Here is a 22740-nt window from a genome sequence, read left to right as displayed (position 1 = left end):
TAGTCTTGGTTTTGATTGGGATTGATTGTACATGCATGTACACAAATACGTACACACAAAATATGACATCCATATCTACGCAATGACGCAAACTTGAGACATGTGCCATACACCCCCAAAAAAATCTCCACTCTTGACAACAGCATTCCTTAAAAATTCACTATAAGTTTCAGTCAGGGAAACGACTTAATTTCTTTGCTAAGAGTGGCACAGGAGGACTCCATTCTATTTTAACACAGGCATCCAACCAAACAGATACACTGTTACATGATTTATTCAGAGGCAAAAGCCAAGCACTGACAAATCGGTGCTTTATACACTCAGTCCATCGACAGTATACGTGAAAATACAGTTTGCATGTGTATATATGCATGAACATGTACATACCTGCCTATACTGCCATATTTCTCTACAGCACTGCACAGCAGAACTGCGGAAACCTAAGAGAACATTAATACGTATTCTTCTCACTGAATCTCCTGTACACACCACAGATGTACCATCACAAATTCATTTAAAATTCCTCAACTTGGGATATAAGCCACCTCTTCAGATTGTTTTGTTCATAATTACTGCAATCACGTAATAGAACTGTCTGAATACGATACCACTACTGCAGTTATTAATCATTCCGGTTCTATGTGCCTCATAGCCAGCTCGATATACTGCATTATGTCACAAACTAAGTATTAAAGCTAAGCACATCTAAGTCAACTGTTACAGAGACCTTTCAAAAATATAAATTATTTTTGCAAGCTAAAAAAGGCTGGTGCCGATATACAGATGCAAAGGTCAGCAGCTAAACATAAGACAGTTTTCAACCATTAAACAACCTAACTAATATTAAACCTGTTTTGCCACTGCTAGGAATAGTCAGAGCTTAAGATGACCAACTTTGCATACAAAGCAGCTCTTACAAGAAAACACATTTCAAGATAACACATTTCAAGGTACCTTCAAGAATGAATGCAGGATTTCCGAGACTTCAGAAGCAGGCACCATTCAAACCATTTTTGAAAAATATACTCTATTTCATCAGAATTAGTAATTTAAAAACAGTACAAAAAGAACCACACAGGCCTCTATTCAGGAATACAAATCCATTTAAGAGCATCACCTGGAAAATACTGCCAGGCTCTGATTTTGCCCACACGCCCACGTTAAAAAACACATTTTGTATTTTTAGGTAACCAGGTTACATTTCATTTACATTTTATTAGGGAGCTCCATACACAAAACAGCGAAACTCGAAATTCAATTGACTTGGACATGTGCGTGTTCAAACACACACACAGTAGAAATAAATGCAGTTTCGTTGATTAGTGAATAAACTAACGGGCATCAAGCGGACTACATTTTCCTTAATTTAGCTACATACATTGGACCCCACGCTCTCCCTTTCTCTGGCAGAACCAGAAGTTCATGCTGTTGTGTAGCACTGTGAAAAGTGAATTCCTGGGAAACAGCTTTGGCAATTTCACTTATATTTACAGGAATAACATTAGTGCAGGAGTTCAGAATGAGATTTATTACATTGCTGTTCTCTTCCTTTGAGAGAGTGCAAGTAGAGTAGACCAATGATCCACCAGGACGCAGTGCTTTAATAGCAGACCTGCAAATAATGAAAAAAAGTTAAGCATACATAGTGAAATACTGAGGGATAGAATAGGGGAGGCGAAAAGGAGGAAAGGTGTGAGAGCTGTAAATCTAGATTTACAAATAGGTACACAAATAGGAAAAAATAACATCATGAAATATTAATAGAATAATTGACAGTTCAGGAGAACACCTGCATCACAGTTTTGCCTCCTCATTCATTATTGTATTATCAGTTAATTAAGAGTGTGTTGGTTTTTTTAATGTAAGAATGACAAGTAGATAACAGCATTCATTCAGAGTTGCAGAATATACTTTGGATCATTTATATGCACAGCATAACTGTGAAAATGCTGCAACTGTGCATACAAAATGGGTGAATACCACATCAAAAGTGCTAGTTAGATACTTAGCTGGCTGCTGGAGTGAACAAATAGCAGAATGTACTGTTGCAGTAATAGCCTGGACTAATTGCTCTGCTCTGCTCTAATTAGTGCAATTTCAGCAACTTATTCAGCATATATCAGGGCTGGAGATTTCACTTAGACACTACTTCTCAATCTGATTTCCTAAGGAAATATGATTTGTTGCATTATATCATCTACCTGTGTCTACGTGTTTATATACCCTTATTACCCTGTCGACAAATACTGGCTAAATAAGGGCAATATTTCACGACTACTGATGGACAGTACACGGTATTCCCTCCCCTCTCGCCCCTCCTTAATTCCCCACTGAAACTGAGACTGAACAAACTGCTTACTTTCCATTAAACCAGATTCCCAAGATCCTTCTCATAAAGAAAGAAAGACTATAACTTGTAAGAGTAAGAAAATGAGATATGCAATTCATAGACTTACAGCAAATTAAAAAAAGAAAATAAAACCTTGTACCACAGAAGACTACTGAATTATTAGATTGGCAGGCATCACTGAGATGACTGCATTGACCAAGAAGAAACAAAACCAGCAACACGAAGACACTAAGTGGAAACGAAAAACCCCAATCCTCAAATCAGGTGAGCAGCCCCCCGAAGCAGTGAGCCTGGTTTCAGGCTCAGATGAATAAACACAATGCCACTGAAATAGCAATTCCTCCAGAGGCAAGCTGAGGATCTGCTAAGCATGATACCAGAATGAGAAAAAAGAAAGAAAGAGTGAAGGAGGGAGAAACCTCAAGTCCCTTCTTTCTTTTATAAAAACAAGATTGGGCCTTTTCAGTACGAGAATCAATAATAAAAGCTTTATCATAAGCAGGATCAAAGCAACTCTGAAAGTCCTATAAATAATAGGGAAACACCCGGACAAATGACTGAGATAATACATCATTGTTAACCTTCCCAGGTGAAAACACCTTTGTAATATACTCTATACTCTTTTCATTATACCATTAAACTTTGTATTGTATTTCTCTGAGGAGTGTAAGATCATCTTGCTCATTTCTATTAGTCTCAGTAAGGTTCATCAACAAGCCAAGTACATAGTTAGTGTAACTACACTACTCCAGTTTTACTTAGCATAAGGGAACAGACCTCTGACAACAGATGATGCTAAAAAAAAATTAAAAGTCAGTGTTTAATGCCTTTGTTGTATCAGTTCAATAAAAAGATGGTGAGTGAGCAGATGGCTCACATTTAGCATAAGTGAGAGAACAGGTCAAGATCAGCCTGTTATAGGTAAAGAACAGGTTACAGGAAACTTAAGTAGTCTGAATACTTTCAATTTAACTGAGCCTAATGGACTCATTCTAGGACACTTCCAAACTTAGCTAAAGCCTGTGAAAGAGCAAGCTTATCTCAGACTTCTGAGTAGTTTCTGAGGATCTGTGAAAGTGTTTAAGAATACTGTAGATACAGTCTGATAACAGATGGCATTAACCACATCACTTTGAGACAGTAAATACAGAATGGTTGTCATACCAACATTTTTCCACGTGATCACAGAATGATTTATGTTGGAAGGGAACCCTGAAGGTCACATTGTCCAACCCAGACCTTACTTTCCAAATCTGCAACTGATGGGTTGACAGTTGGATTAGATGATCACAGTGGTCTGCTCCAACCTTAATGACTCTGTGATTCTAATTACCAGCATTCACTTCAATTACTCAGTCCTGGATAGTCCCTTCTCTTCCTCCTGCACCCCAATACACATACACCTTATAGCAGGGTTCAAAAAGTATTGGAGCAGAGAGCCTCAGCTGTCTGTCCAAATAATTTTTTGTTTGCCACTCTTGCGCTATGGTGACAGCCGTCCATTTTAATGGGCAGAGTTAATGCTACTTCTGCCTGGCTTGTCTAACCAACCAAAACACACCCAGATGCACGGAAGACAGTCACTGTAAAGCAGAGCACGAAGCCACAGTATGCACATCACAAAATATTTGCAAGAAATTCAGTAATATTCCATTGTTTCACAACAAACAAAAGTTTTAAGATGTCTTGAATTGGCTGCCTTTTTATTTAGATTTCAAATGCTAGAGTGAAAGCAATCTTTATGAAATTATCTTCTTAAGGCATAATTAATTGCACCATTTTCTAGTTCAGAAATTTTGCAGTAAAGCATCTCTTCAGAATTTTGGTGTAACGCTCATTGCCATTTTGCTGTGTCTTGGTATGAAACAGCCCAGTGCCCAAAGTGTTACCTGTTCATAGTTTCTAGTAAGGAATCACAGGGCACATTGCAAATCCTGCACTTTTAAACATATGAACAAAACAGTTAAGTGCCACAATGAGTCACTATCAGGAAGCAAGACAACATACCCACTTTCTTTGACAAACGTAGACACTGATAAAACAGCTGTAAGTGTAGTTCATGGGCAGTTCCTCATTCATATACAAAGTTGATTATACGTATCCAAATTTAACATGTAAAACATGATGTATGAAACATGAGCAACACTTCACAGAATTGAAAAGGTCACTGAAATACGCAATTTTGCCACAGGCATAATTGTTTCTGCTACTACAAGAAAGGAAAAAAAAAAAAATGTTCACAGTTCAGTTACTCTTTCTAAAAGTATGTAGCTTTATAGGTGTGCTATAGCAGTATCTGAAGATCTAAGACCTTAGTAACGACAGCGTACCTAAGTACTGTTCCGAAAGGCCATTCTGTGAGGCCATTCCTGAAGAGTGTTCTGTGTTTAATCACAAACAAATACAAAACTATTAAAGAAACAGGAAAGTATATTCTTATTCTGAAGATGAACAACAAACAAGGATCAGTGCACAGTTCTCTGTTTCCTTAGGGTTCTGGAAATCATAAAAGCATTTTTCCCACATCTAATAGTTGCTCATTTTCTAGCTTTTTATCAGAACTTACTGAGAAGAAATCTAAACAGTGTCTTAAAGTGTAGCACATCTTCATAATATTATAAGAAACCAAATAGTTTTCTCATTTTCATATTTTCTCCTTCAATTTTACACCTTCTCTATATATCCAGGAATGCTGAGCCACAGAAAAAACAGCCAGTCAAAAATGTGAAAATATTTCTGCACAACAATCAAGATGTACTTTTAGTACACCTGATAAAACTGTATTCAGAGTTGATAACCACAGCTGCATTCCTATAACGCATATACTATATGAGAACTCAAACAAGTGAGAAGACATTTTTACTGTTAAAAATTGGAAAAGTTAAGAGGTAAGTACTGAAAAAGGAGGCCAGCCTAAACACCGCTAAATGCTTTTCTCCTATGAAGTAACAAACATTCTATTTGTTACTTCACTATTAGGCACTAATAGGCACTATTTCCAAAGGCACCACGCTCCTACCATGAAGACCCTGGTGCAGGATTCAGAGGAAGGAGCAACACAATTTCCAGAAGAAAATCAGAAAACCTCACAACAAAAACCCAAGACTCCTTGACAATTTTCACTACCCCGTAACCCAAAAAAGTTGGGCTGCTGAATGCAAAGTCATCTTTACTCTGAACCTATGTCATGAATTAAAATACCTAAGGGAGATTACTTGACACTGCAAGGTTAAATCGCTGTATCTATCCATCTTGACAAGCTCAGCAACAGCTGTTTCAGCAGCAGCGTTCAATGTCAACCAACCGCCATCCTTGATTAAGCTGCGCCTGGCTTCTGAAAAACCTTCAAAGAGCTGCAAAATTCAAAGTGAAAAAGAGCTGGGCTCAAAGTCACAGAGGGATAATGTGGTGGGTTAAGCTGATTCAGAGAATCAGATCCCCTCATCGTCAGCATGATAGAGAATTCATTCATAAGAAAGCATGCACAAATACATTTAGGAAACTAATCTTCCATAAACAAGGGAGGGAAACAAGTCCCATTAAAGGGGCATATCAGAGCTGGACCATAACATACTGACACCCCGCAGAACCCACTATCGCTGCTGTGACTACACAGTTCAAGGATGTACAGTTCCTCTTACACAAGGTGTTATCACTCTGATTCTTATTCAAAGCTTGACTCTCAACAAAGCAATCCAGTGCTTGTCATGAGGTACTTGGTAACTTCCAAACATGAGCTCCAAATGTGGATAACTAAAAAAGACATGAGGGCAGAAGACACTGATGGTTTTTTCACCTTTCTTTTATAATAATGTGTTGCTTAAACATAAAATATATTAGGTAATTAAACCACAGTGATTCTTCTCTTAGTGCTACAGATGTTCTTCTTCCAACTTATTAAAGAAGTAGCAAAACTTAGTTGAAATATGAATAGAGTTACAGTTAATTTGATAAACTTGAAGATAGCCGTTTACCATACTGAATTTTACATGTGACATGCACTAACACTGCAGTTTCAAGCTTCTCATGAGAATACATATTAGAAGGACAGGAAACTTTTCCTGGAGCCTCCTATGTACAGTTTTCCATACAACCAATTTTGTTTTACTATCCTGTCAACAGCTGATGTGTGTAACTCAGCTTGTGTTGCACCCTATCATATTGCACCATTGCAGAAGTGTGAGGTTGTTGTTTTAGTTCTGTAACCTGGCCAACACACAGCAGAACAAAAGAAGAATAAAACTGGTAAAACACAAAGCAATCAATTAACACGCACCATTCATCATATAAGGCCTGAATCCAAAGGTTCCACTCTTCCAGGATGCAATATAAAACAGCATGCAAAAAGAAGTATATTATAGAACTGCAATTACTACTGCACGTTTGTGAGAAAACTCACATGTTAAACTAAAGGAAAAAAAGTCAATATTTTCTGAGATAGTTAATGCAACTTAGGAGATATCAGTTTCGTACAATTAGAGAAACTCACTACAATATAAAAATAGTCAAATCATTGTAATTACAATAGCTAGAAAATTACAGGTTATACTGAGATTAACTGGCACATTATTCTGTAGAAATTTGCTTGATGCTTCTCCTGTCTGCCTCAGCTTACTGACATTATTACTTTCCAGTCACTGAATTTGCACTTATATCTTTCCAGTACATAAGTCTAAGCCATAATCCAAATATAAGTTGCACCTCTTCTCATTCTAAATGAGTTTTGTCAACGAAAAAGTTTTGCTCTTTGCAAGATGTTTTTTGGATACAGGTTCAGTAGCACTCATCATACCACAAAGTCAGAGGTCCAAATGGTGCATCAGTCTCTTTCAATCCCTCATAAATCTTGAATACTGGATAACATTTTATTTTAAAGAATACACTATTTCGGAACATTTTCGTTTAAGTTTACTTCTCAAGAATTTTACTTTACTTTAAAACTAGAAATAGAGATGATGCTATTAGAGGAAACAGTAGTATGATTATTTAATACCTCTGGAAATAAAGGCAGCTCTAGAGCCAACTCTAAAAGCACTAAAATACAGTTAAGCAAGAACCCTAAATTAAGATTTTTCACATTAAAAGAAAATTAAACATGATAAGCTGACATTTTAGTTGTTTTAAAAGTCTTGGCATTGCCAATTCTCTTTTAAAAACAGGCAGACAATAAGTTTGTAATTCAAAATTACAGCTAACACCTGTATGTTCAGCCCACTCCTCCTATGCTTAGGTGTATGTTGCATGCCACTGGAAGGGTCAGCATTAATTACATTACTCATTTAACCTTTTTCAGTGTTTAAAGAAAAAGATAGGGTATATTTTAGGGTATTTTAAAAATAATAACACTTCAACAGTGCCATCTTTTGGTAACCGGAATGTATTTCTGCTCAATATGCATGACCATGATCAGAATGAAACCTGCTAACACATACAAACTATTCTAGAATTAGAGTATTTGAAGTTAAGCTTGCTTTTATCCTCAATTCTATTCTTTTTGTTGACAAAAGATATCAGGCATTTCTTTCTTTCTCTTACAGTAGTCCAGGTGCATCATGGTAATATGGACTGCACGTTAAAGGTTTTGCTTAGCTTTTCCTCAGATAAAGCCAAGATGATAAGGAAATCCCTCTTGTGATGACATGCCCAGTTTATAATAATTTGTGAAGAGCAGTGACAGAGGTGTACAGGAGAGAGACAACTTCAAGTATCACCACACAGTATGGTAAGAAACAGCTATTTTGCAGAATTAAACTAAACAGCCTTCAAAAAAGGAAACCAAACACACCTGCTCCAATATCTTCCTCTGAAAATTCCGATCAATAATGTTTCTACAGCAAATATTTTCAAGTTCTTCTGATAAGTAAATATTAAGACCTCAAGAATATTAGACCTCAATTTAACATTATTGAGCTTCCTCCTGTGATGCACACTGAGTCCTAGAACAATCACTATGTTAACACAAGGCTACGAGATATCCTTTGCTATACTAAAATTGCCTTACTAAAATTACTAAAAGTACCCTGACAAGGACAACAGATTAGGTTATTTCTATACATATATTTAAGAGTCGAATGTGTCAACGCAATACCCATCAACTTTTCCCCCACTTTCAAACGTTGCAGCTGCCTCATACACATACATGCTGTGCCTCCACTGACAGTAAGGCTAGGTGTAGTTACCCTGCAGCAGCCAAAGTCAGCTCACTTCAAATCAGAACTTCAGTCATTTCAGTCATAGCAGGATTAATGCTTGCAGAGGTCCATTCCTCTTCCAAACTTCACAGTTTTATTTGAGAAATTATTAACGTAGTCAGCCCAAATAGTTTCTATGAAAAGTTTCTTTTCAACTAGAGAAGGCAGACCAGTAAACTTTTGAAGCCTACTGTGACTTTACCACACAGGTTCTGAAGTAGTAATTTTCATTACAACTTACGAATCACGCATATATAGAAAAGAATGAAGACAGAAGTAATTTTTTTGTCTTCATTTGTTCAGATTTGTGAACCCAAGTATCTAGCCACTGAATAGATTTTTTTCTGTTTATTGATTCCAGACTTTTTTTTGCAACCCACTACTTGATATGTAAATTACATAAATATCAGGGACTTGTTAAGTAAGTTATGAACAGAACACTCAAAAGGCTTTAGGAACTAGGCAGTACATAAATTCAGAAATTATTTCATCTCTGAAGAAAGATGAAATTGGGCCACAACAGCAGCCTCTGAAGACTGAAAAAATGGAAACCAGTCATAATTCCAAAAAACCAACCAGAGTCTATTCTAAAATAAATAAAGGCATTCTTTTGTTCCCTGCTACAGGTGTTACCTACCGATGAAAGACTGACTTTTAATACGAACAAAGAGGCAGTATGTCTCTCACACTCATTCAGACACTTACTGATACTCAATTTTCAAACATTAAGTGTTTTAGTTAACAGCTATTTATATAAAACAGATTCTGGTCTGGTTTTCCAGGGACTGACTGCTCCCACCTTCCCTACGCTCAAACATTGTGCTCCCTTTTGCTGACACATCCCTACTTTTGTCTCATGGCAGTCTCAACGGAAAGGAATAAGACTGACTTGTACTTCTAGCAGTGTAACCAACAGTCTCTTGAGGAATAGCATGGAATAAATACTGACATATGCATAATTAGAACAAAATGTAAAAGCTCACTGTCCAGCCAACAGCTACCAAACCACTTTCAACCAAAGGGACAAGACAGTACAGAAAAGGAACCTGGTTTTGCTCAGTGAAATGCCCTGAAGAGCACACCTGATATGAAGCCTTGGGCAATCACTCTACATAAATTACTCAATTTTTCAGAGACGGAAAGCGGTTAAGGAAAGAACCATCTACAGAATCTGCCAGAACAATAGTTACAATTCTAACAGATTCTCAGTGGAGGTGAGTAGATGATTACGGAAAACAAGAGGGAGTACATAAGGAGGAACAGGAAAAACTCCAGGGAACAAGCCAAAAAACAGTACAGATCAGCAATCCTGCACATGACATACCCCTCACTTTCCTACATGTCTTCTCTTCCATTCTCCACAGAACACAGCATTCATTTCCTCTCTCAATTCACCACTGCATCACTGACACCTCAGTTAAGCATTTCCTCAGATCATTTGAAAATGCTACATAACTAACCCAAAGAGCTCTGATGTAGGAGTCTAGTACTCTCAGTCAAGGCTGCCATATATCATTACATGTCCACGTGTCATAAAGGCTCTTGTCTTAACAAAAAAAAAAACAACCAACCATAGAGTATGGTGGTATCCTACCCTGATACCTCAGTCATATGATTGCATACTACCTACTTAAAATAAATAATAAACCAGAATTTGCCTTCACTTTACAACAAAATAAGCAATTTGCAGCACACATACATCAAAAAAAGGGTAAAAGAAACATTGCAATTCTTCACTGAAGTACATGTGGAAAACTCTTCAGTGAAAACACAGAAGACACATCCAAAATCAAAGGATTAATAGTGGAGTTGCTGTATTTTTTCAGTAATTCAGAATATTGAATACACTTTTTTTTCCAATTCTGTTAATAAAAAAAAAATCTATGATGAAATTCTATGAGCACATTTATTCTATGAATCTATGTCGCAGATTTAATTACAGAGAGCAGCTTGTAACTTCAATTGTTTGCATCCTAAGTTTTCATGAGAAGCTTTATTATTCACTTAATTTTCAAAAGACTGGGCTTCAGAAAATAATGCTGGTCTGCTGGTAAGCAGGTTAGCCTTTAGAGACTTAGGCTGCCAATTTTACTGGTGACTTAAGGGAAAATGTCAATCTTATTTTACAGGCGACTAAAGCGTGCCATGCACATTGACTCTGGTGTTCAAGAGGGAAGACAAGACATTGGACATTCTGCTAAAAGGTATGTGGAGTGTTTAGAGGCTGTTCTCGTGGATAGTTATCAAACAGTCAGGAAAAAAAGTTCCTTGTTTGATTGCAGTGAGTTGCTGACATGCTTTAACAAACCATGGTGATGCTGGGACATGCTCATTGTCTTGATGGAAGCATTTCATTAACTAAGGGCAATAAAGCCTTTTTCTGACTCCTTAATCTAGATACAATGCTTCATTTTGAATTCTGAAAAACAAGAACCCATACAACCCAAAAGATCAACTAGTAAAACAAGTATTTTGTATTACTGACTTTGCCACCAGTAATCAGAAGAACGGAATAGTCGTGTCTCTTCAAACCTCATACACTCAAAATTCTCTCAAACCTTTTAGCTTTGTGCATGCTTGCCTTACACGCTCAAAACTAACACATCCTCTTGTAGTTATTAACTACTTTCAAAGAAAACTAGGTGAAAAAAAGTCAGCTACATCTTTTAAAGTCAGTTTGAGTTCCTCTGGACCAGAACTGTATGAGACACCAATTACAGCTGTTTAACTCCTGCAAGATGTCGTGTACAGAATTAAAGTAGTCTGAATGCCTTTGCTGCATTTTCTGAAGTGCATCCTGTTTGGATTTATTTTCAGCTGAATCCTAACAGTTTATTTCAGCTGCAATAAGTGATTCAGAAATAATTACAACATCTGTAACAGTTTCACCATCAAGTTATTACGCACTCGACCTTAACCCCCCAGTTTAATTTTCATCTGAGAACTGATAAGATTGGTAAATTCATTTGTGGGAACCACTGCCTTTCACGCTAGCATTCACTATCAGGAAATGAACATTCCTTACTTTGCAATTTGTTTTCTGCATGAACACTCCAAATAATAACAAGATTTGCAGCATGTTCTTGGATTATAGCACTCCGCAGGGATGCTTTGGTTTTGATATTAACAATCACTATAGTCTCAATTTCCTTCCAATCAGTGATGCCCTTGTTGCTTATAAAATTTGCTGTTCAACATCTACGCTATTCATTTACATTTCAGATTTTGTTCAGACTGGTGGAGGAAGAACATTACATCAGTTTCAACTTTTTTTTTTTTTTTTTTTAATAGAAAGATTTTTTACTCCCTGAAGCCTTCAAGCACTTTGTACAACGTATTACAAAAACTTTTTCTTCCTCACTGATGTCCCCAATTCCCCCTCCTGCAAAGAATGATTTGCTTTAGCCAAAACCCCAAAACAGGCTGACAAAATTCAGAACAGGATTACGGGTGAGGCATCACCATAAATAAAAAGAAAGTAGAAATCACAAATTATGTGCTGAATGCCACTCAAAATAAACAAAGATTGCACTCCCTTTCACATTTTATAATTCTCATTTGTAGGTAACCTCTTTTGCTGTCTTCCTTATACAACAAAATTATTGCTATTCTGAAGTCACACTTGGCTTTTATATTTTATCTACAAATCACACCATTTCTTCCACTACTTTCAACAAAATTGCTGACATCTAGCTTTATATTTATTTTTGTTTTACAGATAGAGCAACTGAGTTGAGAGATACCCATGAACATAAAGCACAAGGCAGCCTGAATAAGTAACCCAGAGCCAGCGCTGCGTGAGCTGACTCAAAGAAAGTGATTTAGCATACGTTCAGCCTTCCTGGATATTACTGGAAGGTATCTATTACCAGAAAGTATCAGAGACTGAATTCAAACTGAGTTTTTAATTTATAATTACGTACCCTGGCTATAAAACAAAGGCTCAAGTAGGTAATATTCTAAATCTTAGTTTTGCAAAAATTCTAATGCACTTGCATGAATCATTTAGCCTTTCCTGCTCTCATTTTATAATTTCCTTTTTCTCCTTTCACGTACAATCTGATATGCCATTAATATTGGAAATCCTTTCTAAAATAATCAGAAGGAGCAATAAAAATCCACCAGACACATACAATGCTTCCAAGTACATTATTAGATTAAGTGTGCAATCTTTACAGCATGAAACTCACCATTTAATTATTGTGCCCCAAAATCTTTTAGAGGAGAAAAATAATATCCAGCGTGCATAACAATACTATTCAATCTACAGAACTGCTCAGATATATCTGAATGATAAAATGTAAGTCAAAGTAAAAGGATTTTAAACCCCATATCAAAACTGTTCTAGTCCTTACAAAGCTTATTCTTGTTGCTACTGTGAAGTATGCTCTCAACAGACAAAATTCTTTCCTCAATTTAGGAATAATTCAATTAAACCCTATTTGGGGGTGACAGGTGCGTATTTCTGGTTTGTTTTGTTCCTAAAAAAAAGTTCCTGTCGTCACAAGTCCTTCACTTCAGCATTACAAATTCCAATGATTTATGCAAATTCTCCAAATTTCACTGCATGATATATGCTTTCTTTTGGTTGGGAATCACAAATTGGATTTTGTATGTCAAATATTGAAAAGAAAAAAACTGAAATAGGTCAGTGTTTTAAATATGATCGATTTCTTCAAAGGAAATAGATGACATGATGCATTACTGCAATAAGATACTCATATTTCTGCTATAAATCACAGGCTTCTGATAGGTCTTTTTCAGCCAGAACTTGTGCAAGACTACCTGGAAATGCTGCAAAGGGAACTTTCCGTAACGACTACTTTTTTTTTTTTTTTTTTTTTTTTTTTTTTTTTTTAAATATGTTATATTTCCCCTCAAGTTGCTTTGACAGATAGACTTCAGGCATGGTTGTTTCTTAGTTAAAAACACTGAAGACTAGAAGGAATTACCGAGAAGTCACAGGACAGTTTTTCCTCATTGGAGAAAAATGAGTTTCAACAGTTTCACAAATGCTAGCCAGCCTATTTCTGGTATTATTAAAAAAATGTAATACATGACAACTTTGATTTAAGCTACAAGGTGGAAGCTCCTGAAAAATAGCCTCCCCCAGCCTGATGCCCCCATAAACCAGCATTCTCTAACTTTTTTTTTTTTCTTTTACCCAATTAGTTATGCTAAGTTGTATTTTTGGGCTAACAGTAATCAAAGGGGTATACACACACACACACACACACACACACACACACACACAAAAATAAGACTACTCTCACAGTTTAAGACAAAGAAGCAAACCAGGAATACTGTGCAAGTTTTTTCACTTCAGATAAAGAACATTTATGAAATCAATTTAGCTTTATTCACTAAAGATATACCAGACTGATCTGAATCATCTGAAAATAGACATAGATACAAGTTAGTTAAAGAGCACCATGCAGAAGCAGCACAGCAAAGGACCCAGACCTCACCACTTATGTTACACCATGCAAATTTCCATATTCAAATTAATTTTTTCATCTAAACAATAATTGCAACAACATACTCTTACGGTTTTTTTTCCTCATGCAGTGAAACTTAGGTTTGGATTCTAAACATGACACATCTTGACCTCATATAATTTTCATTAACTACAAAAGCTCCTTCAACAGCTCCTCTTCACACTTCTCACCTTAGCAGCTGGAACTGCAGAACAGGTAACTGATTCCTTTGTAGTAACCTAAGTGTAGCTTGCTGAATATCAGAAGAGAATAACCAACTTCTGTCATTTGAACAAGGAGCATCAACCAGTATCTATACAAAAAAGAGCAAAGAAGACAGTTCACAATGCAGATATTCACTTTCTGAGAACTGTCTATCAAAGTACTTTTGCAAGCACTGATAAGACCATATTTTACTTTCCATCTTGTATGTGGGAACAATCTAACTACTATGCTGAGATGTGGCATTCTTAAGGAATCACCAGGTAGGAAAACAAAACATAAGAAGGTGCTGCTCCAAAACTACCCTCTACCTGGATGGATCTTTCTTGTTCCTCACGGTAACATGATGGAAGGTGCAACAATGGCAGAGTAGCAAGACTCCAAGCTGCAGTGAGTGAGGATCTGCTCAAACATGACAGCAATAGGCAAAGAAACAAAGGAAAGAATGTACTTATCTTCAGAAGGCCTCAGGTAGACAGGGATGTCTGGCAAAAGATACCCTCATCTCCACCTTCAACCCTTAAATGAGGTCTGGGAAGGGGTGGGTGCTGGTTCCATCTCTTCTAATCGCTCAAGTGCATTGCTTGCAACTGAGCTCCCCTGGGTTGGCCCTGCCTACCCACCAGGTGCTCAATCACTGGCTCAAGCCGTGACTTTGCACTTCCACTACACACCTGAAGCCACAAGCTCTTCGTTATCAAGGCTCCTTGTCAAGACTAACTGGATAACATCATCTAGCACATGAACAAACATGCAGTAAGGTTCATCAAATGATTTCTGAGGCTCTGCAGATGTTTATATAACAAAGCTACAAGGTTGTGCGAATGTTCTTCTGAACCCAACAAAGTAAGAAAACAAAGGGAGCAGCATAGGAAAAGTAGTGGAATGTTACCTTGTCATAGAACTCAGGCTTCAGTTCTCCAATCTGTCTACCGTCTAGGTTAGAGACAGTTATTAAGTTAAACAGAGGATCTGGGATGAAGGATTCCATTGTCTGTTTCAACCATCTTGATCTCAACTCATCATACTCGTTACAGTGAAATTGACCTTAAAATAATGAAAAGAAAGTAAATGTTCTTTAAAAAAAAAGTTACACAATTCTCAGAAATTCTACAGATACTTTTTGTGAAAGCCACTGAGCTTATAAACTATGTGCTTATGTTATCACACGTTTTATAGCACTGCTTGTTTTTTATAAACCCTCACAAATTTCAACACGTTCCTATAAAGCAATCCATGAATATTTACTAGGAAAAAAATAAAATACTGAAGTTAGCAATAGACTTCCACAGTAAAACAAACTTTAAACATAAGTCACATCCAATGTGCTATCTGAAGATTATTCTAGGCTCCTTCCGTCATTGTGCTTAGATAACCAAGTATATATCTCTTATAAATTAACTGCCTTTTAACTGAATGAAAGCTCAGCTGACTGCACCCCACGCTGCAACGTGTCAGAGCAGTCAGAGCTTTTGAAGAAAAGTCACTTGTATTTATCAAGCGCAACAATACATTTTCTCTTACTTCCTGTTGCTATTTTATTAAAGTTTTTCCTTTCCCAACTCTGGACACCCATCTGTAGTTCATCCTAAATTCTATGTCTGCTATAGACAGCAGAATACATCTCAGCATCCAGCCACTCACATAGAGCCACAGTCAACTTTCCTTGAACCCTACTTTCTCAGCAACAAACTGATACCTTTAGAAGCAGAGGTAAAAATCAACAAACGTTCCCCCTTAGCAAATTTTTGAAAGGGTAACCCACATTTCATTTAGCTCATCAGCAGGATTCCTCTAAGTGAGAGAGAATGAGAACCAGCTGTAATCAGTGAGACAGGTGGTTCTAATTAACATTCTCATCTGTAAGAACTTAAGTTGCTGCAAACATTTTGAGATAATTACCCAAACTAACGGACAAACTTGGAAACAGCAACCAAGGCTTAGTTGAAACCCCCAGCCTAGCAAAACTGGGCAACATCAAGCAGCAGCTTTCTAACATGTTAGGGTTATCTCAGAGCTCTCTTCTGCAACATGTAGGTAAATCAAGACTGGAACTTATTAAATACTGGTATAGACCAATTTCTTGCCATAAGCTTTCTTCCCCTGCCTAGATCTAGCATTTAATCTATATTCTATTTTACACTGGTTCATTTATTTACTTACGCTATTTGCATAGCACTGCCCAGAATGGAAGCAGGGGGGAAAAAAGTACAAACATTCTAGAGTTGTAAATTACTTAACTTCATGGGTCAACAAATCTACAAAGGACTTGAAGTAAAATTCAGTTCTTAGAAGTAATATAAAGAAATTAGTAGGAAAAAAAAAGAAAAACGAAGCTACTCTGCATCTGTCTGCCAGCATGCAGTAACCTACATTTAAATAACTTCTGCCATTTTTATCAGTTTTAGGTAAATAGAATTCAAAAGAATGTTAGCAAACAGCACCGAACTAAAAACTTTTATTAAATACCCACCACCCCATTTCCAACTCTCATATAGAAACACATACACAACTCAAATAGCCCAGATGCAAATCAGCTTCTTGATACAGTACCTGGACGGGCACACTGTAGGATCACTACTGATTTACCCCCTGGCGCAGCACAGAGATCCAAAACATCTTCCCCATCCTTCACCTCTAAAGCCAGCACTGGTAACACAGAAGCAGCGTTGAGTAGATAATATTCTTTCAGTTTACCAGTCTGGTGTTTTTGTGAAGGGAACCTCCTAGGAGTTCTACTGACATAACACTTCAGTGATCTTGGAAGATAGGGCAAAGTTCCTCTGAAGGCAGGATGATATCCCTGTGCATTCAAGGTGTCCTCCAGGTCAGCAGTGTGGCTGAATTTGTTGAGCAGGACGGCGTACTGCCAGTACGATGGGTATGTGAGTACCTCTCTAGGTTGGAAAAAGAAAAATCTATTTAATAACTTGACAAGTAAGATGAACTTCCCACCACACAAGAAGCCTCTTCTTACATATGGATAACGAGATGATTCTTCTGCAAACAAAAAAGAATCATCCTGATTAGATACAGTTGTGAAAAACAGGCAGGAAAAGAACTTCAACAGGAAATCAAGCCATCATTTTCCTTAGTTATTGCATTAAAACACTAACTTCTTTTAAGTAAGGTGTTCTCAATTTTTCCAAATTCTTTAACAAACGACTGTGGAAGTTATAACATATGAAACACAACTTTTTTACCTCTCTAGGGACAAATAGCAACTGTAACGTTATTCATCAGATATCACAGCAAAAGCAATCCCATCGGCTTTGCAGTGGTCATTCCAGCCAATGCTGCATACATGCATTAGTAAAATGCAATTTTTACAAGTGTCCTTTGCTCAATTTCTATGTACGTTCTACAATTGCTGCTTCAGGAAAAAACAAAAAACAAAACCTAGGTGAGGAGACATTCTTTGAAGATAATAAAAAAGCAGTGCTTAAATACAGGGATGCAACTGTTCTTATTTCAATTTGATTTTTTCAGGCTTTTCTTCAAAGATTTCCCATTTTCCATTTGAATTCCTATCTGCAATATTCACTGACTAAAAGCAGAACATAAATTGATCCAGCCTAAGAGTTTTTAGGTTGATTCAGTTCAACTAATGCTGCACTTTCATGCTTTTATTTACACGTATATATTTTCAAGAGGTCATTCAGAGTAGTAACATGGTTACTAAGAATATAAAAGAAACTTTTCCAGTCAATGTGGCAAAGCTCACGTGAGCATTCATCTTGAAGCTAACTGCTTTTGTTCACATTCCTTATACACAAGCTAGGCAATAAAATCCCCCAGAAGTGCTCTTCTATGGCTTTTTTTATGAGGAACTACCATCCAGCAGGGAAGGCAAGGTGTCCTCTCTGAATTCCACTTTTCCAGCTGCTGTGTGATCAAGGCCCAAGTTAAGTGACACTATTCTCTGTATAGATACACAGCCAGCTCTCAATTTCTTCTAACATCTCAACTATGAAGCTGTAGAAAAATACTAAGAGCAGCTGCAAAGTAAAAAGGGTTACTTTTTTAACTGTTCTATAGAACAGCTAACAGAGCATGCAAGACAGTAGTATTCTGGCAGTGCACACACACACACAGGTGAACAGAAACTTAATCACCACATCAAAAAACCAACATCAGGGAAAAATGTAACAATTCCAATATCTAACCTTCTGTTTCTTCCTGTTTTTACTACAGTTCTAAATGACAAATAAAGTGGAACAATTGCTATAATCTATGCAAGACTCTTTTTGAAGTTAACTCTTAAGTGCTTTATAAATTATCAGAACCTCTCCCATTCCCCTATCCCCAGTCTGCCTCAAACAACAGACCTGATGCTGCTCCATGCATCTCCCAGCTCTGTTGAGTACTGCTTCTCGAAGTGGTCCAGAACAACTTGACAGATTTGCTTTTGGAGCTTCCCTTTGGTTTTATTTTCCAGCTTCGGAGAAAGGAGTTAGAAGGGCAAAAAAACAAAAACAACTATTAAAAACTATTACAATATTTTTTTCACATTAAATCAATTAGTATCAGTGATAATCAAGATGTCGAGGTGGTATGCCACACATATTAAAATGTAACAAACTGAAGAACTAAGCTAGGTCCTCTCTCCTTCCTCACCTGTTAACGAGCGCAATCAAAGCCTGACAAACATATTCCCTCACCATCCACACTAGGATAATGTAGTGGGTCCTGTGGCTGTGTGATATCAGGAGCGAAAAAGCAGAGCATGACTGAAAAGAATGTCTTCCTATTGCTAAGGATGTGAAAAACAATAGGAAGATGTTGTACAGGTACACTGTCCAGAAGAGACAGACTAAAATGAGTGTACCTCATTTGGTAAATGTTAAAGGAAAACTGGCTTCAATGGACAAAGAGAGAAGGCTGAGGTACTGAATGAGTTCTTTGCCTCAGTCTTCACTGGTGGCCAGGATTCCAGTATTTCACACATCCCCGAGCCCTGTGTCCCTAAACCTCTAGGTGGTGACCAGGGCAGCAAATCCCCCCCCACTGTGAGGACAGAGCAAGTCATGAGACTGAATGTGTACAAGTCTATGGGGCCAGATGGCGTGCATCCCTAGGTTCTGAAGGAGCTGGCTGAGGTGGTTGCCAAGCCACTCCATCATATTTGAAAAGTTGTGGCTGTCAGGTGAGGTCCTGGATGACTGGAGGAAGGGTCACATCACTCCCATTTACAAGAAAGGGAGCAAGGAGGACCCCGGGGAACTACAGGCCGGTGAGTCTCACCTCTGTACCTGGGAAGATCATGGAACAGATCATCCTGGATGACATGTTTGATCACATGAGGAATGAGCGTGTGATCAGAGACAGCCAGCATGGCTTCACCAGTGGAGCATCATGCTTAACCAATCTTGTGGCCTTCTATGATGGAGTGATGGCATCGGTGGACAAAGGAAAAGCGACCGATGTCATTTACTTGGACTTAAGCACGGCCTTTGACATGGTCCCCCACCAGGTCCTTATCTCCAAATTGGAGGAATGTGGATTTGATGGGTGGACCACTCGATAGATAAGAAACTGGTTGAAAGGCTGCAGACAGAGGGTTGTCATCAATGGCTTTATGTCTAGGTGGAGGCTGTAATGAGCGGCATCCCCCAGCAGTCTGTCTTGGGACCAATGCCCTTTAACATCTTTATCAGTGACATTGATGACGAAATCGAGTGCAACCTCAGCAAGTTTGCTGATGACACCAAGATGAGTGGTGCGGATGACACAGTTAGAAAGAAGGGTTGCCATTCAGAGGGACCTCGATAAGCTGGAAAGGTAGGCCCGGGTGAACCTAGCAAGGCTCATCAGCAAAGAGCAAGATTTTGCACTTGAGCCGGAGGAATCCTAGGCATTTATACAGACTGGAAGGAGCAGTCATTGAGAGAAGGACCTGAGGGTTCTGATGGATGAAAAGCTTAACATGAGCCAGCAGTCTGCCCCTGCAGCTTGGAAAGCAAATAGTATCCTGGACTCCATCAGAAGAGGGGTGACCAGCAGGGACAGGGAAGAGACTGTCCCTCTCTACTCTGCTCTTGTGAGGCCCCATCTGAAGTACTGTTTCCAGGTCTGGAGCCCTCAGTACAAGAAAGAGAGAGAGCTGTTGGAGAGAGTCCAGAGGAGGGCCACAAAGATGATCAGGGGACTGGAGCACCCTCCCTACAAAGACAGACTGAGGGAGCTGTGCTTGTTCAGCCTGGAGAAAAGAAGGCTGTGGGGTGACTTCATTGCAGCCTAAAGGAAGTACCTAAAGGAAGCCTACAAACAGGAGGGGAAGCAACTATTTGAAAGGGTAGATAACAGCAGGACAAGCGGAAGTGATTTTAAAGTTGAAGGAGGGAAGATTTAGGTTGAATGTCAGGGGAAGTTCTTTCCTGTGAGTGGTGAGGTGCTGGAACAGGCTGCCCAGAGAGGTTGTGGATGCCCCGTCCCTGGAGGTGTTCAAGGCCAGGTTGGATGGAGCCCTGAGCAGTCCAGTCTAGTAATAAATGGGGAAGTTGGCAGCCCTGCCTGTAGCAGGGGGGTTGGAGATTCATGATCTTTGAGGTCCCTTCCAACCCAGGCCATCCTGTGATTCTCTGAAAAGACTGCTTCCTAGAACCTGGAACTTGGCAATCACTTCTGCCAAGGCTTACCTACACATTTAAGTAAAATCCATTGAAATCATCGTACAAGTTCTCTGGAGCCACAAAGCACTGCAACAATGAAGTTATTCCAAGAATAATAATTTGAACCATAGAATTGCTTGAGTTGGAAGTGACTCTTAAAGGCCACTTAGGCCAACCCCCTGCAAAGAACAGAAACCCCTACAGCTCCATCAAGACATAGACATATGTTTCACTTCACAAGAAAGAAGAAAGAGCTTCTGGTTTCTGAACAAAGCTGTACTATTCACAAAGCGGACACAGAACTTTGCCGGGCTTTCCTCCTTGGGGCCGTGCCACACCACCCCCCTCCAAGCTAGGACCATCATTCCTCCACTTCCCTTAGAGCCTTTCACGGCTCACCGTTAAGCACGCAACCCCGAACACACCACCACCACCCCCCCGCCGGGCGGTGCAGGAAGGGGCCGGTCGTTCCTCCCCGCCCACTTCCGGCCCCGTGCCGCCGAGCGCGGCGCCTCACCTGCTCCGGCGTCTGGGCGGCCCCGCGTCGCCGGAGCAGACCGACCCCGGTGGGGAGCGGCGGCAGCAGGCGACCTGCCGCCTGGGGCAGCCTCATGGCCGGCTGTGGGGCGGGGCGGCCGAGGGCTACTCCTCCCAGCTGGAGCACTGCACTGCTCTCTACCGGTCAGCTGGCTGCGTGCTGGAAGCAGGTTGTTTTCTTCTTTCTTTCCTTTTTTTTTTTTTTTTTTTTTTTTTTTTAAAGAGACATTGGAACTACCGTTCCATTGCTCAGCATCTCCCCGTAAAACACTAGAGACAGAATCAGGGGTTGTAAAGACTACTAAGATCATCGAGTCCAACCACCAGCCATCACCACCAGTACTGCCCACTAGCCATGTTCCTCAGTGCTGCAACCACATGGTTCTTCAACACCTCTAGGGATGGGGACTCCACCATCTCCCTGGGCAGCCTGTGCCAATACATTGCCACATTTTCTGAGAAGAAATAATTCCTAGCATCCAACCTGAACCTCCTCTGGTGCAACTTAAGGCCATCCCCTCTCATCCTATCACTGTTACCGTGAGGCCTACCCCACCTCACCACAGCCTCCTTTCAGGCTTAGAGAGTGGTAAGATCTCCCCTGAGCCTCCTCTTCTCCAGTTCCCTCAGCTGCACCCCATAAGAGCTGTGCTACACACCCTTCACAGCTCTGTTTCCCATCTCTAGACATGCTCCAGAGGCTCAGTTTGCTGAAACAAGACCATGGAGACCTGCAGGCTCCTTGTGTGAGGAAGGACATCAGTTAGTTCTTTTAGCCTGCTTTTGCTGTTGTTGCTGTGGCCCACTTAAACCAGTACACTGACTTCTTCAGTAAGAGCAATTTGGAAACAGCAAGTTCCTCTAGCAGGGCTCTTTGTTAATGACTGCTTGTGCAGCTCCTCTGCATTTACACTGGCCTCTAAAAACCAGAATGGAAAGGGGTGCAAAGGTAAAGGCAAGAGCGCCAAATAAATATTTGAGTTTCAGGCACTGACTAATGAAGACTAGGAACATTCATGCTCACCTCATGCAAATGATCGTCAAACTTCAAAGCTAGTTTAAAGTGTTTCAATCAATATCCTGAGGAGCCAGTGGGTGAAACGGAGTGCTCCTGCATACTCAATTGAAAGGAAACCAGAAAGGTTTTTAATAGATGAGTTGTACCATCAGATATGAAATAAAGCTGGTCTAAAAGTACAGTTCTCTGCAGCTGTAGATCTGCCAAGTCCCATTACTAACATACGCAAGAAAATACATACAGTTGAATTGTACTTTGCCAATAACACAAACCACAAGCCTGCCTTAGTGAGGCATTAAGTGTGATCAGTACCATGCTCAATACCTGCCCTACA

At 39.2% G+C, this 22740-nt stretch overlaps 1 protein-coding gene across 2 annotated transcripts; it reads right to left on the bottom strand.

Moving 5' to 3' along the window:
* Positions 1-256: 256 nt before the first annotated feature.
* On the bottom strand, positions 257-21499 carry NSUN3 (NOP2/Sun RNA methyltransferase 3). 2 transcript variants are annotated; one of them, XM_048958496.1, is made up of 7 exons: positions 21369-21480; positions 18569-18678; positions 17218-17240; positions 16794-17137; positions 15133-15287; positions 14210-14331; positions 257-1612 (listed from the first exon to the last, which is right to left on the bottom strand). In XM_048958496.1, exons 2-7 carry the CDS (start codon positions 18581-18583, stop codon positions 1351-1353), a joined length of 921 nt encoding a protein of 306 aa, XP_048814453.1. In that variant the 5' UTR covers positions 18584-18678; positions 21369-21480; the 3' UTR covers positions 257-1350. The 2 variants fall into 2 exon arrangements, with proteins under 2 accessions (XP_048814453.1, XP_048814444.1); XM_048958487.1 differs by lacking the exon at positions 17218-17240 and having other exon boundaries at positions 21369-21499.
* Between the last annotated feature and the right edge of the window lie 1241 nt (positions 21500-22740).

Source organism: Lagopus muta, chromosome 1, assembly GCF_023343835.1.
Source record: "Lagopus muta isolate bLagMut1 chromosome 1, bLagMut1 primary, whole genome shotgun sequence".
Taxonomy (NCBI): Eukaryota; Metazoa; Chordata; class Aves; order Galliformes; family Phasianidae; genus Lagopus; species Lagopus muta.
This window is presented reverse-complemented; position numbering and strand designations above follow the sequence as displayed.

What these genes read in the sequence shown, in the direction of transcription:
- NSUN3 (XM_048958487.1), bottom strand. Translation starts at nt 21,464, where the DNA reads ATGAGGCTGCCCCAGGCGGCAGGTCGCCTGCTGCCGCCGCTCCCCACC. An exon ending in CCTACAGTGTGCCCGTCCAG is followed by an intron (nt 15,288 to 16,793) that starts GTACTGTATCAA and finishes CATTATTTTAAG; the next exon opens with GTCAATTTCACTGTAACGAG. An exon ending in CTGCAGTTCCAGCTGCTAAG is followed by an intron (nt 1,613 to 14,209) that starts GTGAGAAGTGTG and finishes CATTATTTGCAG; the next exon opens with GTCTGCTATTAAAGCACTGC.